At 32.8% G+C, this 16,840-nt stretch overlaps 1 protein-coding gene across 1 annotated transcript in view; it reads left to right on the top strand.

Annotated features, from left to right (window-relative positions):
* Positions 1 to 6,989: 6,989 nt before the first annotated feature.
* LOC127866374 (uncharacterized) overlaps positions 6,990 to 16,840 on the top strand; it is a 34,346-nt gene continuing 24,495 nt past the window's right edge. Inside the window, exon 1 of the mRNA XM_052406858.1 lies at positions 6,990 to 7,258. Within this exon, the coding sequence (XP_052262818.1) occupies positions 7,192 to 7,258 (67 nt within the window). The 5' untranslated portion in view covers positions 6,990 to 7,191. The remainder of the gene's footprint in view (positions 7,259 to 16,840) is intronic.

Raw genomic sequence — 16,840 nt, 5'->3', positions numbered from 1 at the left:
ATTGTCACACACTTTTAAATATAAACATATTGAACATATTCTTCCGTGTCATACATGTATTCGCTTTCGTACAGTTTTGACAATACATTGATATCAAATATGCTAACCGCTCGATGGATTATCATCCTGTTTTGGGCAGCAGCACCGACGAAAACACATATTGGACGCAACAACTGTTAACAATTGAAACAAAACTTCCACTAGCTTTTCCGTTTCAGTCGGCTATTTGCATAATCTGTAATTAATATTGAAAAAAGTATAGTCCAGAATTTCGATGTTATTCTTCAATAAGAAGTCTAACAAATTAGTTTTTACATTTTATGTACAGTATCTGCATCCTACAATCTTTTAGGATTATAGAATACTTTGAAAAACGTTAAGAATGGTCGTAGTGGCGTAGTGGATATGATGTCCGCATAGCGATCGGGAGGTCAAGGGTTCGTTCCCCACTGTGTAGAGTTCTTTCGATCTCCCTAAATGACACCAAGTACCTAAGTCCCATGACTCCTTGTATAGTCAAAGTGCGTTGATGCTCCAGAGGAGCTCTGCACTTAATTGGATAGAAGAAGGTACTATACTTTGAAGAGAAAACATACGATTTAACTAAACAAATCAAAACAGTTAACATATTAATGAATATAAAATCTAGATAACGTTCAGAATAAGTCGTACAAGAAAATCAATGAAAGCAGAGTTAAAGAACATAAATAATAATGTTCGTTTGTAAAGAAAACCCAACTAATTCATGTACAAAAACATGTAAACATTTTTAAAAAAAAGTACTATTTTGTGCAGATTTGTACATATGAAGCCTTTTATACACAATTGTTTGATGCTAAACCCTTTATGCAAACCAAGTAATGCAAACATTTCTTAGGAGATTGAGGGGTCATTGCTCGACTTAGATTGTACATTTGCATTGAAAACAAACAGCTCATGGTTTGCTCAAAGTATAATAGTATGCTTATTATTGTGTTTATAAGTTAACATTTAAATTATTTTCAACCAGCACCATAATAAATCAGATCTCCACAACAGAAATAAATGTATTGCTGTACATTTTCAACACACCAAAAAAAGCAAGTGATACACGTTGGCTTTTCCAATACTTACACATGAACTGTATTTCAAGTGCCGATTGTGCGTATTCTGTCATCATCGCTTACCATGTAGGATGGATTATTTTCTGTACATAACAGACAATTAATGTGGTCTGTTGAACTGCGCCTTTCAATTTGTAATTGGGTTACGAGTAGGAAAGTGGCGGTTTTGAGTGAGTGGCAGCCTATGGCTATTGGCACATCATTGACAATGCCTAGTGGATTGTCGGTGATCAAACGAGCAATTATATTAAAACTATTGAGCGTCGGAGTTGAAGATTGATACAAATGAGATGTTGATGAGTTTAAGTTACGCTAAAAGTTCTTAAGCATTCTGAATAGCAAGTCAGCATTTTATAATGTAAACATAAATCATCAACATAACCACAAATGCAGAAGAGGATGTATAATCGCAGTTATCCGTAACACAATAATCCCGACGTACTAAGTAATCACGTTTTCACCTACACATGAAAGGTTCGAGACGTACCGACGGCTGAGATATTTAAATATTCAATTTGGTTATCAATGTCAACGTATTTGTGTCTGGTCGAAATCATCGAAAGCCTTGTTGAAACATACTCAAATCAGTTGCCTGGGAAGAAGAAGTTATTCATGTTTTTGGGAAAGATTTGGAAGGCCTCACATACTGGTGATCGAACCCTGGTCCAAGTTATCGGTATGCTTACACATTATACACTACGCCAACTTGACCTGGAATACATTTACAGAAAGGCTTATAAATCATGTAGAAAGTATGTAAATTTCATTCAAAAACAGATGTTTCTCAGCAATTCATTTAAATTATGGTTCATATGGCCTATTTGACGTACTCGAATTACTAAACAAACTATTTGTCAAGTATCAAAACAACAACTAACAAAACACATGCACGTTAATGGTTGTGAAATTGTCAATAGCTTCCTTCAGGATTGATGTTAGATATATCGTGTTTTGTGCCTGTACAATTAAGTTGCCGCGATGCGCTGCGCATTCTTGAGTGTGAGATTCTGTACAATGGACACTTCACCAGGACGGGTCCATTCAGTACAGGAAATCGATAGTTTTCACTAGTGCTTGAGATCGATAAGTACCACATTGTATAATTCTTATAGATTAATTTATCGGATGTTCACGATACTTACATTATGATGTGCGGGGACTGTCTAGTTAAAACATTTGACCGACATTGCGGTACCATAATCGTCAAGTCTCGGTTTGCTATCTTAAAATAGTTTACGTAAATGTAATGCGACACTTACGCACAATGTTAACCATCGTATGCATTGATTCTACGTGAACGCTTATATTTTGAATTGCGAAGTGAAAGCGTGCCGTAAAAATGTAATTGACATTTTAAACAAGTAAGTGGTGATGTGATGTCCTTTTGCGTTGGCCCTGCTTCCGGTCTAATCTTGAACCTTTTCAAAAGTGTTGGGGGTATAACAATAGGTGTTGAACAGAAATTAGATAAATTATTTTCTTCTATGATGGACGGACGGCATGTTATTGTCTGGAGGCATGGTCAAGTAAGATACAGAATTAGCCTTGCACCAGTATAAAACCCCCAAAACTCAACCACTTCCATTAATTTATTTGTTAAAATATTAAAATCACAACACAATAATGGTACACATACATACGGGTTCGTATCCAATATTTATAATAAAAAAAACAATAACAATTTATAGGGCATATCCATTTACTAGAACAAGACGTTTTTCTCTTAAAAGGGTAACTTTACACAGTACATTACGCACTATAATTTTGCGACTCAAAAGCAAGGTGGGTAAAAAAAATAATTTTGACGACAGTTGTTTAAATCTAAGTGGATAAATAGCCTTTTAAATTTTGACAAGAAATGCCACCTTAAATTATATTTAAGTTAGTGTTGATTATTTAGATCTCTATAATACGGCCATACTAATAAAATTTCATTTTCAATAACATTCATATTACACTAAGTAAAAATTATATCATTCCTAATCTTCCTTGTTCTAGTAATAGTTTATGAGATGAACACTTGAACCTTCAAATTAAAACTCTAGCATTATCCTTTACAATTATTTGTAAATACCTCTTAAACTATTATTGTAGTCGAAGTCTATTAATTATTTTGCCTTGTTGAAAAGTACCCCAAGAGCTCGACTATTTACTTCTGGTAATGTGTTTGCTTTTTCTGTAAAGTATCAGTTAAGATACAGCCCAAGTATTTTAGCAATGATCTACGCTCATTATATCGTTTCCTTTTTCGAATATGAATTATCTTTGATTTTGGTTAAATTTTCAAAAGTGCACGATGTTTTTGCGGCATAGCTGTTTTACCCAGTTTTTCACCATAACTGACCTTTTACATTACGCCAATAGACCCAAATGAATACACTTTATTTATTATATTGACTGATTTTTATCATAATCCCCCAGATCATTGACAACATAAACGCGTCTTTGTAGTATGAGATGCACGCTTATCTGCATTTCCATACGAAACAGAGACAAACATTTAAGCCCAGTTAAAATTACGTATATTCCATCCCCAAGACTTTCAAGGTCAGTGATGTGTCAAAAAATCGCCAGGGGAAGGCGGAATTTACTTTCAATTAACGCTTTATGTTGATAACGCATTATTGTTTTCAAGGTTTCAAATAATAAGAATTTAAGGGAAATGAAAACCTATCGGAAATGCCGTTTGTCTTATATTGTGAGACAATACTACCGCAATAGTATAGTGTCCATGATATAAGGGAAATCGTTTACTTATCTAGCCACCCGTATATGACGTGTGCGAGCCAGATTATGCTTCCGACACGTGTGGCCAATTTGCTACAAATAACACCGTGTTACTTAAATTTTCTATCGGAAAGTATCGTGGATCGATGTTCGATTAACAACACGCAATAAGATTATTTAAAACCCGCGTCAAGCGAAAATGGGTTTAATTCAAAATGCTTCCAGTTCAGCTCTGGCCCGGCCAGAGCATCCGCGCAGTCTTGTCAAGATATGAATACTAAATGGATATACCACGAAACCTTTCATGTTTTCTTTAGCGGAAAGCGTAGCCCCTTACCAGACTTCACACATGCGCAGGCTGGACTTGAGCTACGCTGGCCGAATATGACATAAGACCGAAAACTGCGTCTGAATCAAACTTCAACATTTCTTTTATACCTAATGATAAAATATTACATTTCTGTAGTGAAATAACAGCAGTGAATATAAACAAATTGTTATTTTCACCGGTGAAAATAACACATTTTCGGAACTCCTATTTCTATTTTTTGATTATCATAAATATTTATATATTTTTTTCTATGATCAAGAGTGAATTAAAATCGAGATTCCACCGAATCCAACAAATATTATTTTTATCTTATGCTTTTGCATCGTTTATTAACATTGTAAAAGAGTTTAACTAGAGAATTTCGCTGGTATAATGACGTCATTTCGTCATACTGATGACGTCATTTTTGTATTTTGAAATGTATTGAGGCACGTCACGGGAGAAATGGTAACTTTTCAGCAAAAGAGAAACAGCTGTTAATTATTTTCTTGAAAAAGGGGCATAAAAGAAACAGAACATGTGTTCATGTCAGTTTAAGATCGTTTGTTATTTCACTCGTGCTCATAGAAAAAATAATATTTTCACGAGTGGCGCAATTTCACTCGTGGCTGCGCCACTCGAGAAAATATATTTTCTATGATCACTCGTGAAATAACAAAGATCTTACACTGACATGAACAAATATCCTATATACCATATGTTTCGATGACGAAGAAATAAATTCATAATAAACCATGTGATTTTATAACTTCGAAAAGTCAATTTTGTACCTTTATTTCAAAGTCAGGATATACGCCGATTATCTTTTAAAAAGATAGTTCTTGTTTATGTAGCGTTTATTTTCATGCGCGATTTAGTACACCATTCGTTCACATTATGAAGCATGAAATGTGCGTTTTGCTCACTTGCTCAGAAAAATAATGTCATTATTATACAGAAGAATGCATATATTTCGATCTTGATAGTAAACTCGAGGTCAATTTGATTATTCTGCTAAATCATTAATATTCAGCCCGAACAAGATTGGTGACCTTATAAATCCCTGTTCTACCAAGCATTATATGTCAGATTAGTTGTTGCGTTAGGAGTCCATTAGCATCAACTCATGCTCGGGATATGCTAAACAAATGTCGTAGTATGTTGAGGAACTGACCTTGTCCACCGACGGTTAATAGTTTTGCTAGCATGCAGTCTCTATCTATACGGTTAAACGCTTCTATTATGTCTATTGAAACACCCATATGTCTGTTAAATTTTCGAATTGTGTGGCATACTGTAAATAGATGGTCTGTACAGGAACGCAATGTCCGGAATCCATTGTGTTCATCTACGAATATATTGTTAATGACGAGATATTATATCAAGCGTTTGTTAAATACACTTGAGAATATTTAACCATCTGTCGGATTAAGACTTATCCGTCAGTAGTTAAGCGGTATGCGTTGGTAATTCGTGTTGGTTTATGGTATCGATTTTATAACAGACGTTTATTACACTGAACCCATACATAACACATTTAGTGGAATTTCAAGTATACCATATTTATTCTTGAATTCTAGCAATAAATCCGGTAGAAGTCTTTACACCATATTTTTCCATTTCTGCATTTCAATACAGGTTTTTTTTCTTCGAAGCTTAATTTTCACATGCTTTTGATTTTTTGAAAACAATTTTAAAGCCAGTTTCCCATGTTTTAAGGACATAAAATTATGGGTCGTTTACAACACCGCCGTTTTCGACTAGGGTTTAAATCGACATAGCCGAGTCGTGTTTTTCCTAATACTTTAATGTGCTGCCAAAATACATAAAAACCCTCTGTGCCTGTAGATTAATTTGCTGATGTCTCTCATACGTTAACGACTGTTGATCTCTCGATCCATATAGTCTGTGTTACTTCCGATACAGCTGTCTTAGTTGGATTTGTTCGCGTTTGGTAACGGTGCATTTCAAAAAGTCTTCACTTTAGCTTGTTTCGTTGTATAATACATCTTGAGTGCTATCCCACCAGGCCTTACATTTATTTCTGAAGGATTCCTAAGAATTCTTTACATGCACTTCAAGTTTACTTTTTCGATGAGTTCATTGTAATATAAGTCACATACATTACTTAATAACGCGTCCACGGTACTTTGATTGCCAAGAAAGTTTTGAACTTGTTCAAGTATGGTCGATAATGTATACATGTCATTAAAATCAGCAGTGAAAATTTGCCACAAATTGGACTATTGTTGCTTTTCCCATATTTATCACTCCTAATTTTGACATCGCACGTTTTGTTTGTTTTGTGTGCATATGTCGATCATTGACCAGTCCGGTTTTATACAGAATGTCACATATAAATCTTTGAAACTAAGTTCTTCAAATGATTGTAATACTTAAGAGTTTAAGTTTCAAAAGTTTCAAAATTAAGCTTCTTATGCATTTATTAAATGAACTTACAGACCACGTATCTGGATAAGTACATGTTGAATAAACAGAATAAAAGAACTTGCACAGTAGAGGAGCTAATAATTGTTTGCAAGAAATAACAAAATCAAGTACAAGCAGATCAAGTTCACTAATATTTCCTCTTTTCAAAATCCAAACGCATAGAACACTTCTTCTATAACTTATAAGTTAGAGTTTATAATAACTGAAAAGAGTACTTAAAGTACTTAAAGTGGAGAAGAAAACGGTCGAGAGCTAATAAACGGAAATACTGAAAACTAAACACTCAAACTGATTTAAGACAATAGATGATTATTAAGTTTTTTCCTTAGAATTTAAAAAAACCAGAATAAGGCATAAAGGCAGTATCCGGTTGTCTATTTATAAAAAAAACACTTTTCCGAAATCAATCACGTGCGACATTTATCTAGCCTCACAACAAATTGACATATCATTGTTAAAGTCGTGTTAGACAGAACATTTCTACATGATAGTTCATGGATGCCATTAACTAAAATATAATATTGAAGTGTTTTAAGATTTGGATTGATAAATAGACATGTAATTGGTATTAATGCCAGAGCAGAATGTAATGTTCTCACAATGTATACACTTCAAACAACAATTTTGTTTTTATTAGGATTTTGTCTGAATGCTTGCAGAGTCACAGGTATGATAACAACTTTCATGATTGTTCTTCGAACGTGTGACATTTTTATGATGATGATGATGTTAACGATAATAATCATTGCTATTATTATCGTATCAATTATTTATTGTTTAAATTGTTGTATTGTATTTCAGGAATATTCAGAATTTATGTAGATGCAATTTTATATGAGGTTAGGAAATGAAATGTTTGAACATGTATGCTATTCGGAAAAAGTTCACTGTCAATGTTATATTGATCAATGTTATGAAATAGAATGTTTGAATAGTTATTTTATTTGGAAACTGTTGAGAATTAATTTTTGATCAGGATATGAAATGATATGTTTGAGCATGTAATGTATTTAAACAAAGTTCACTGTCAATGTTATATAGATCAATGTTACGAAATAAAATGTTTGAAAAATTATTTTATTCGGAAACTTTTGAGAGTACATTTTATATTAAATTAAGAAATCAAATGTTTGAACATGTACGGGAACAATTCAGTAATAGAATACACTTGGAGACTTTTCTAACGTAACATGGATTCAAATCTATATAGCTCCTTTATTTTTGAACGGATTTTGTTGAAATTTGGACTCAGACTAATTCAACACATATCTAATAATCCAGGTAAATTTAATTGCAATTGATCAATATTAAAATATCAAACATAACAAATTTTAAACAAGAAATGTGTTTGTCAGAAACGCTATGTCCCATTCTGCGCCACTTTCACCTTGAAGGATTACCTTGACCTTGACCTTTCACCACCCAAAATGTGCAGCTCCATGAGATACACATGCATGCCAAACATGAAGTTGCTATCTTCAATATTGCAAAAGTTATGGCAAAATGTTAAAGTTTGTATAAACAAACCAACCAACAGACCAACCGACAGGGCAAAAACAATATTTCCCCCACTATAGTGGTGGGGGACATAACAATCATTGAAAAGCTAAAATTCTCAAAATGTATATCGTAAAATAATAATGTGAAAGGTAAAACGCATTAACTTACACGTCTTAATGACCGACCGGCTTGTAACATTGCGCTCACACAAGCCATATTGTTGTTCTAATTAATGTTATGTTTTCCTGGTGTAAAAACTCACCTAGAATGATGAAAATGAAATTAAATTGTAATTATATAGCGCGCTGTACCAAACTTGATGACTTTTCGAACGTAGCATTTGCAAACTTTAATATCTCAGTTATGAGTAAATATTTTATTTAAAATTGTACATGTGATCATTTGACTACAATATGTACAGGCGAACGATGAAATCATTCATCCATGACAATCGGATGCTTCAGCAAGTGGGGAAGGTAACCTGCAACATGCCGATTGCGCTGTTGCGGTCGAGAAATATCGATTTTAAATTAATTGTATGTTTTCCTAGTGTATCAACCCCACCTTAAATGAAGAAATTGAAATAAAATTAGTATCATATCGCGTTTCACTATTTTCACGTGCAAAAAGATGAAACCACACCTACCCCAAGTGCAAAAGCGCCTGATTGTCATGGATGATTGATTTTATCGTAATCTTGCACAGAATATAGTCAAATGATCAAATGTGAAATTTTAAATAAAAATTTTAACTTATTACTGAGATATTCAAGTTTGAAAAGTGTTGCGTTATAAAAGTCTTCAAGTGTATAAGGTTACGCAATCAAATGTTTTTACATGTTTTTGAAACAATTCATAGTTTTAGATATATAAGGTTACGAAATCAAATGTTTCGACATGCATTGTATTCGGAAACAAGGCAGAGTCAATTCTATGTCATGTTACGAAAACAAGTGTTTGACCATGTTTGGTATTCGGAAACAGTCCCGAAATAATCTAATTATTGATTACAAAATCATAAGTTTAAACATATGCTGTTTTATTATCGTTTGTATCAATAATGATATGAAATGGAGTTTTATCATATGTTTTACCTTTTCTGTAAATACTTGTCTTAGCATCATCATTCCAATAGTCAGTGCGTTTAAACAAACATAACAAGTAAGCATATGCGTATGGATCCGACTTTTCACAGATCCCATTACATATAAATTAAATCATGTTTGTTACTTGTCACTTTAGCCAGGAATGTGTGAATCGTTCTGTCTTGTTTAAGTTGACTTGGAGACTGTCTGTTTCGAGACGCACTTTCACCTCAATTATAAATATTGTTCGTGTTTTTCACTAGAAATCGGCATGTCGTTTCTCCACTGTCCGCCATCTTGGAATGTTGACTTGTTGGTAATTTGTGCATAGCATTACTGCGGAGTTTACAAAACTTTTACCTGTTCTATATTTAAGCATAATAGGTAAGAAAGCTGCACTATTTTTTGCAGACGTAAGGTTAATATTTAGTTCATATAGTCTGTTTCAAATTGTTCAGTCATTTAAAGTCTATGTTATCATTTAAAAGTGTTAAACGTGCGAGCGTTCCATAATTGGTCACGGCAGTTATTGTGACCCGTTTTCGGTCAATAATTCTATTTGTGCACATAACAAAATACTTCAATCCATATGAACAGTTATTAACAATTCAGAAATATCACAGATAGTCACCATCATAGATAATATACTCTATTACACTTTATCACACTTATTGGTCAAAATTAAATTATATTGAAATAAAGATATAAAAGTTCACTGGATTACCCGTAAAGTTTTGACGAAAGATCGTACAAAACTTATTTCCAACGGGGTCCAAAGCCGTCACATGTAGATCTGAGTGACGTAATATTATATCGTAAATTCTTATTATATGATGGAAAAAAGTGACAACGGTCTCACAATGTCATATTATGGTATTAATAAAATAATTCTTGTTTTTAAATACGAAAACACATCGTATGATAATGAACTTGACAGGATTGCATAAACACAGTTTAAAAATGTATTACACAATGGTTTACAGTTTAAAAATGTATAGCAATATATTTTACATTTTAAAAATGTATTACAATATGGTTTACAGATCTAAAACCAAATGATAAAAAGTTAATAATACTCTTGTTTCTCAACTTTTTCCATTTCTTCTAATAAATGTTTCTTAACAAGTTTTTTGAACGTATTCTTAGACTTTGTGCATCGTATATTTTTTGGCAAGTTATTCCAGTCTTTTATTGCATTGTGATAAAACGATTTGGAAGTTAAAGTATCAACTGGATGAACGTGATAATCACCCTTATCATTAGATCTAGTCCCGTAAGAATGGATATTACTACATTTAGTTAAATTGTTGTGCATATAACTGGGAGCTATATTGTTAAAAATCTTATATACATGATAAAGTCGCAATTGTTTATATCTTTATTCAATATTCAGACGTGTAAGATCCTTAAAATCTGCAACACGAAGTGATGTTCTACAATGGTAGTTATGAATAAAACGTACAACTTTGTTTTGAGCTACCTGCAGTTTCTTTTTTAAAGTTTGTGTAAGACAACCGAACCAGGAAGATGATGCGTAGTCTAGATGGCATTCACAGCACCAGGAAGATGATGCGTAGTCTAGATGGCATTCACAGAACCAGGAAGATGATGCGTAGTCTAGATGGCATTGTATTAAGGAATTACAAAGAGTCTTCCTCAGGGACTTATTTAAAAAAACTTTGTTGACGATATAAAAATTTAATTCTTGAATTAACTTTACTTAAAATACTATCTACAATAGATGTACCCGACAAATCTGAATCTAAAAATGAACCGAGATATTTAACTGTACTTGTAGATTTTATTTCCTGGCCATTACATGATATAGTAAAATTTTGGATTTTGCTTAACTTTTTATTGGATCCAAAAAGAATACATTCTGTTTTCCCAATATGCAAAGACAGTTTGTTATCAATTAGCCATTTACTGCAATTTTCTAGCTCTTTGCCTAGAACCTGGCTAATATAAGATGGATCTTTGTGGGTAAACAAAATGGCACTATCGTCTGCATTAAGAATAAGTTTGCAAAACGAACTAATGCTTGTGCTCATATCATTTATATATGCCACGAACAATAAAGGCCCAAGAATACTGCCCTGTGGGACACCGCACACAACCGACCGGAAGTCCGACCGTGCATCATTTACGTGAACAGACGGAGTCCTATCAGACAAATATGAGCGGAACCACTATACCGACTCCACGCCCATCTCCAGGAGCTTTCGACAAATGATGTCATGGTCCACGGTGTCGAAAGCCTTCTGAAGGTCAAGCATAATCATACTCGTGAACATACCCCTAGAGGTCTGTGCACGAATGTGATCTGTAAGATGCATAAGGCAGGAGTCGGTAGAGTACCTCCCCCTAAACCAACTCTGATATTCGTACAAAATGTTGTTTTTGACGAAAAAAGACTCCAGCTGGTTGTGTACGGCGCGCTCAAGAATTTTTTAAACTATTGACAATATACTAACTGGCCTATAATTACAAACATCAGATCTATCATTCTTCTTAAAAAGAGGCTTAACTTTGGCACTTTTCATAGCATCTGGAACAGAATTATTTACAATAGAGCTATTAATTAAAAATGTAATGTGAATTTTAATAAAGGATGATGAATCTTTCAAAAATCGGGCAGGTATATCATCTAAACCTGTGCTTTTCGAACAATTTAACTTACGTAATTCCTTGTGAACAAATTGTTCGGAGATTGTACGGAGTTTAAACGACTTAGCTTCAGGATTTCTTTTTATGTAAAAAGCTTTAAAAGCATCAGAGGCTACATGAAAACAATTTGGAGCAGCTGGAAGTTTGTCTACCAAGACGGCGGCTACCGTAGTAAATAAATGATTAAAATGATCAGCTATATTTTTAGCTTCAGAACAAATATGGTCTTTTATTTTAAGGACAACATTTGGTGAAGATTTACTTGTGTCACTATATCCTAATGATTTTAAATGAGCCCAGAGTGATTTTGGATTGTGTTTACTTTCTTCTAGCTGCTCGTGGATATAGGATGCTTTTGCCTTTTTAACTGCCTTTTGGACTTTATTTCGATAAAAACAGAATTGTTTATACAATTCTTTATTGTCACACACAATATGTGGTCACAGTGACCAATTTCTGGTCACAAGTGGAACGCTGCGACTATATAAAATGACCGAATTTTTGTCACAAGAATCATTCTAGTTCTAATTTTAAAAGGGGTAACATCTATCACGTTTTTCTTTAAAAAGTAAGTTTACAATAAAATTGTGACTTTGGTACATGTATTGAACCATTGAACTTTGCACTATAAGTACTAGCTCATTCCAAGTTCTTTTAATTATTGAGTAATTCAACTATTTAATCAAATTTTAACTAGCGTCATTGAATCTTTGACATCCATTACTATTATGTGACTACGCTACCTTGTCAAGAACGTTAAGTCTGATGAATATCACGTTTTATTGAATGTATCTGAAGTTAGCATTTTGTATATCAATAAAAAGTTCTAACCGTTTATTGTGAATAAACCCGTTGAACATTTTGTACCGGAATTGCGTTATGAATTGAGTACCTCGGAACGCAACAGTAATAATACCGACTTACATTTCAATAAAAACGTTTTGTATTATTTTTACAGTGCTTTTAGATTAACACAGTATTCATAAAACTCTCGGTGGCCTTGAGGATAAGATGTCATTTAATTACCTAAAGACACTCCGTTTAAACCTTATTAAAGTAAATTTGTTAATGTCACTTAATAGAGATCGAGTTATTTATCTCTAAAGCGGTTCATTAGAAGGTATTCTATGTGGATGGGGGTACATATCAACTAAATAAGGTTTAGCATAGGTAAACATTGCGCTCAACAAACATCATCTCATTAGAAAAGGGCCCATCGCTTAATAATCATTTGCTATTTGTTGTATACATACATGTTTTCTTAATGAAATGAATATCGAATTAAACCGATAATTAATATATACATTAACATAAGCGTAAATATGCATCACCGAAACTGATTGACTGATCTGCTGTAGCTTTTGGACATTATACCATTATAGTAGTAGAACAGTTGTAGAAGGTTCATATGTTATTGAAGTGAACATAGTTTTTCAAAGAGTAATTGGTAACCATTATCATACTAATGTACACACATGTACATTTTTGAATACTTTTTTTTTTGTCTACATGGCTTACTAATGACGAAGTGGACATATTATGTTTCTGTCTATGTTATATTGTTCCAGAAGGTAGTTCTCGCCAAACTATTATAGAAAGCAAGATATTTTAGAGATTATTAGAATGTATTATTGATACTGAATCAGAAAACGGGAAAGAGCTTTATTTAAAGCCACACAACTTATTTGGCAAAGTAAATTTAAGTATAAATAAGAAACATATTTTATCTATGCCAATTAGAATATATCCGGTGGTTACAAGGGTAGAAAACCGTCGCGCTTTAATGGGATGGTCAACCAGATTGCTATATATCACGAAAAAAAGAAAAGTTCTAAAATACCGTATTTTTTACAATTATTAGTTTATATTGATTAAATTTTCACGACTGGTATATTACATAACTTGAAAAATGTTGTTAAGTTTTCATATTTTCATTATATTGGGTAATACAATTGTACTGAGTATGCCCAACAGGTAATTTGGAGAGTTCTGTTGTTGTCGTTATATTTTGTGAAACTGCGAGGATTGCTTATAAAGAGTATAAAATACAACTCTCATTGTATGGATGGCCGATTGGTCTAAATTGGAGACTTTTTACTCCAGGACTCCAGGGGTCAGTGGTTCGAGCTCTGTTGAGGGTTACATTTTTTTCTTTTTTTTAAATTTTATTCTTGATTTTTTACTGGAGATTTTTAGATCCAATGTTTAAATTTATCAATATAAAACATTTAATGACGGTATTTTAGAACTTTTCTTTTTTTCGTGATCCTTAGCAATCTGGTTAACAATTTCTTTAAAACTTAAAAATAATCGCGTTTGTCGAAATGGACGTATACGTATAGGAATTCTTCTTTCGGTTTTGAAAGCGGCACCGTTTGAAAAATAATAAATTACTTGCTAACTAGGCTATAGATTTAATGACAATTTTGCACACTTTCAAATTGCATCTATATGTATTGATCAACATGTATTTCATTTCACGGTCAGAGGCTTTAATTGTGTGTGATGACTTGAACTCTCATACTTCAGAATTGCCTGATTTTGTTGAAAGTAAAAATACTTATAATATAGATTTTTTATGCCGGGCGGTTATATCCCTGACGTAAGTATGCCGCGTTACTCGCAAGATAAAGGGCGGATTAACAATAACGGTTTAATTCTTATTTATTGGTGTAAACAATCCGATTTGCGTATACTTAATGGTCGGATATAGATAAAGCTGTGCCCGTTAAATAAACATATGTTGGTATCTCTCTATCTTGCGTTGTTGATTATGTGTTATCTCAACCGTATTTATTTCAGGATGTAAGTCAATTGTGTGCATGATCCACATGTTTTATCTGATCCTTGTTTGGTAGATTTTACATTATCTTCTAACCAGCCTGATAAAAGTAACTCATTTGTCAAAGTTGATTAGAATCAGACACATATATATGTTTGGAACGGTGAAAATAAGGATACTTATACATATCAGTGTTGTCATCTGCTTATGTCATTGATCAAATGAATGCATGGCAAAATGCTGTTAGTAGTTGCAGTTCAACAAATAGTATAGATTTGTGCATTTCACAATTAAGTGATATTGTTGAAGTAGTTGTTTCTCCTTTGAGTGCTCAGAAAAGATCGATTTTTTTTATTAACATTTAAATCTATTTAGGAAGATTAAAACAGATGAATATCGGTCGTTATTAACTCACAATAGAACTGAATATAAAAATTGTCTTATGCAAGCTAAACTAAAATATGATCATAATCAAACCAAAAATATGTTAGATGCAAGATTTAAAATGCCAATTTGTATTGGAAAATGTTAAAAACAGTCTGTTGCCGTACAAGCATCAAACATAACAATGGGAGAATTTGCGAATTAATTCAAAAGTATTAATACCCTGGATAGCTTGTTTTTTACTCCTGATGAAGACGTTGTACACTTTGTGGAAAGGTATGCACACAATGAGTTTAATATTGTGTTTGAAGAATTAAATATCCCTATATCAATTCAGGAAATTAACAAAGCTATAACCAAAATAAGCCCAAACAAGAGTGCAGGCCCTGATTTATATTTAAATAATTTGTATATGGTAACCTCACATCGTATTTGCATGCTCTATTTAATAAACAATTAACCTTAGGGTATTTTCCAACACCATGGTAAGATGGTCTCCTGATTCCTTTACACAAGAAAGGCAGAGTAAACGAAGTCAATAATTATCGAGGTATAACATTGCTAAGCACTCTAGCAAAATTATTTACCAAAATATTAAATAATAGATTGTCTGTTTGGGCAGAAAATTACTGTGTATATATATAGAGGCACAGGCGGGATTCAGGCCTCACATGAGTACAGTAGATAATATTTTGGTGTTACATTGGCTCATAGCTCACATTTTAAATCACGGTAAGCAGTTGTATTGTGCTTGTATGGATTTAACAAGGCATTTGACTATGTTGTACGAGATAATTTATGGTATAAATTGATAAAAGTAGGTTTTTTAGGTCCAGTACTGGATATAATACGGTCGATGTATATCGCAATAAAGTCCACAATGTAACGAATTAAGTGATAGCTACGAATGCATGCTTGGAGTGAGAAAGGGTGAATGTTTAGCTCAATTTATATTTTCCATGTATTTAAATGACTTAGAGTCAGAACTTCATAATACAGGAATATAAGGTATTGATGTTAATGCTTATAAAATGTTACTTTATGCTGATGATATGATTATTTTCGGCAACACAGCAGAAGAATTACAAAAAAGCTTAAATTTACTTCCAAATTATTTTTTGTCAGCTCTGGAAACTTATCGTAAAAACTGATAAAACTAAAATTATGATTTTCAGAAAAGGTGGGAGAACAACTTCTAAAGACTTTTATTATAACGGTAAACTGGTTGATATTGAAAGCAAACGTAATTATCTCGGAATCGTTTTTGCGTCCGATGGATCCTTTTCGGAAGCACAAATTACGCTTTTAAGACAGGCATTAACAGCAATTTTGTTTAATGAATACATATTTATAGAAATTAAATGATATTTCTGTGAGCCACACATTAAATCTTTTTCATAGACCTTTACCTCCAAATTTGAATTATGGCAGTGGAGTTTTGTTTTGCATTATAGTTTATTTCCACTTATTTGTCTTTATGTATAATTCACGGCTGAATAACGAAACAGAAACCATTTCCTTTTTCCGTATTCAAGCCGAATTGGCTGCTTTTACATAAATAATAAATTTCAATGGAAATGGTGATCCAGATATAGATGAAATTCAGTATAATTCTTATTTTTTATATTAAAAACCTAGGTATAAAACATATAAAATATTGTATATGTAGTTGTGATATGAAAAAATATATTGCATTGCATTGCATTTCCAATTACGTTTATGTAACGATAACCCTGTTCCTTGTTCGCAACTGAATAAGGAAAGAAGAACCAGTTCCTCATCGTATTTCCTTCAAAACAAATATTGAACTTGCATTGTTTTCATTTTTTTAA

The sequence above is a fragment of the Dreissena polymorpha genome, chromosome 2 (genome assembly GCF_020536995.1).
Source record: "Dreissena polymorpha isolate Duluth1 chromosome 2, UMN_Dpol_1.0, whole genome shotgun sequence".
Taxonomy (NCBI): domain Eukaryota; kingdom Metazoa; phylum Mollusca; class Bivalvia; order Myida; family Dreissenidae; genus Dreissena; species Dreissena polymorpha.
This window is presented reverse-complemented; position numbering and strand designations above follow the sequence as displayed.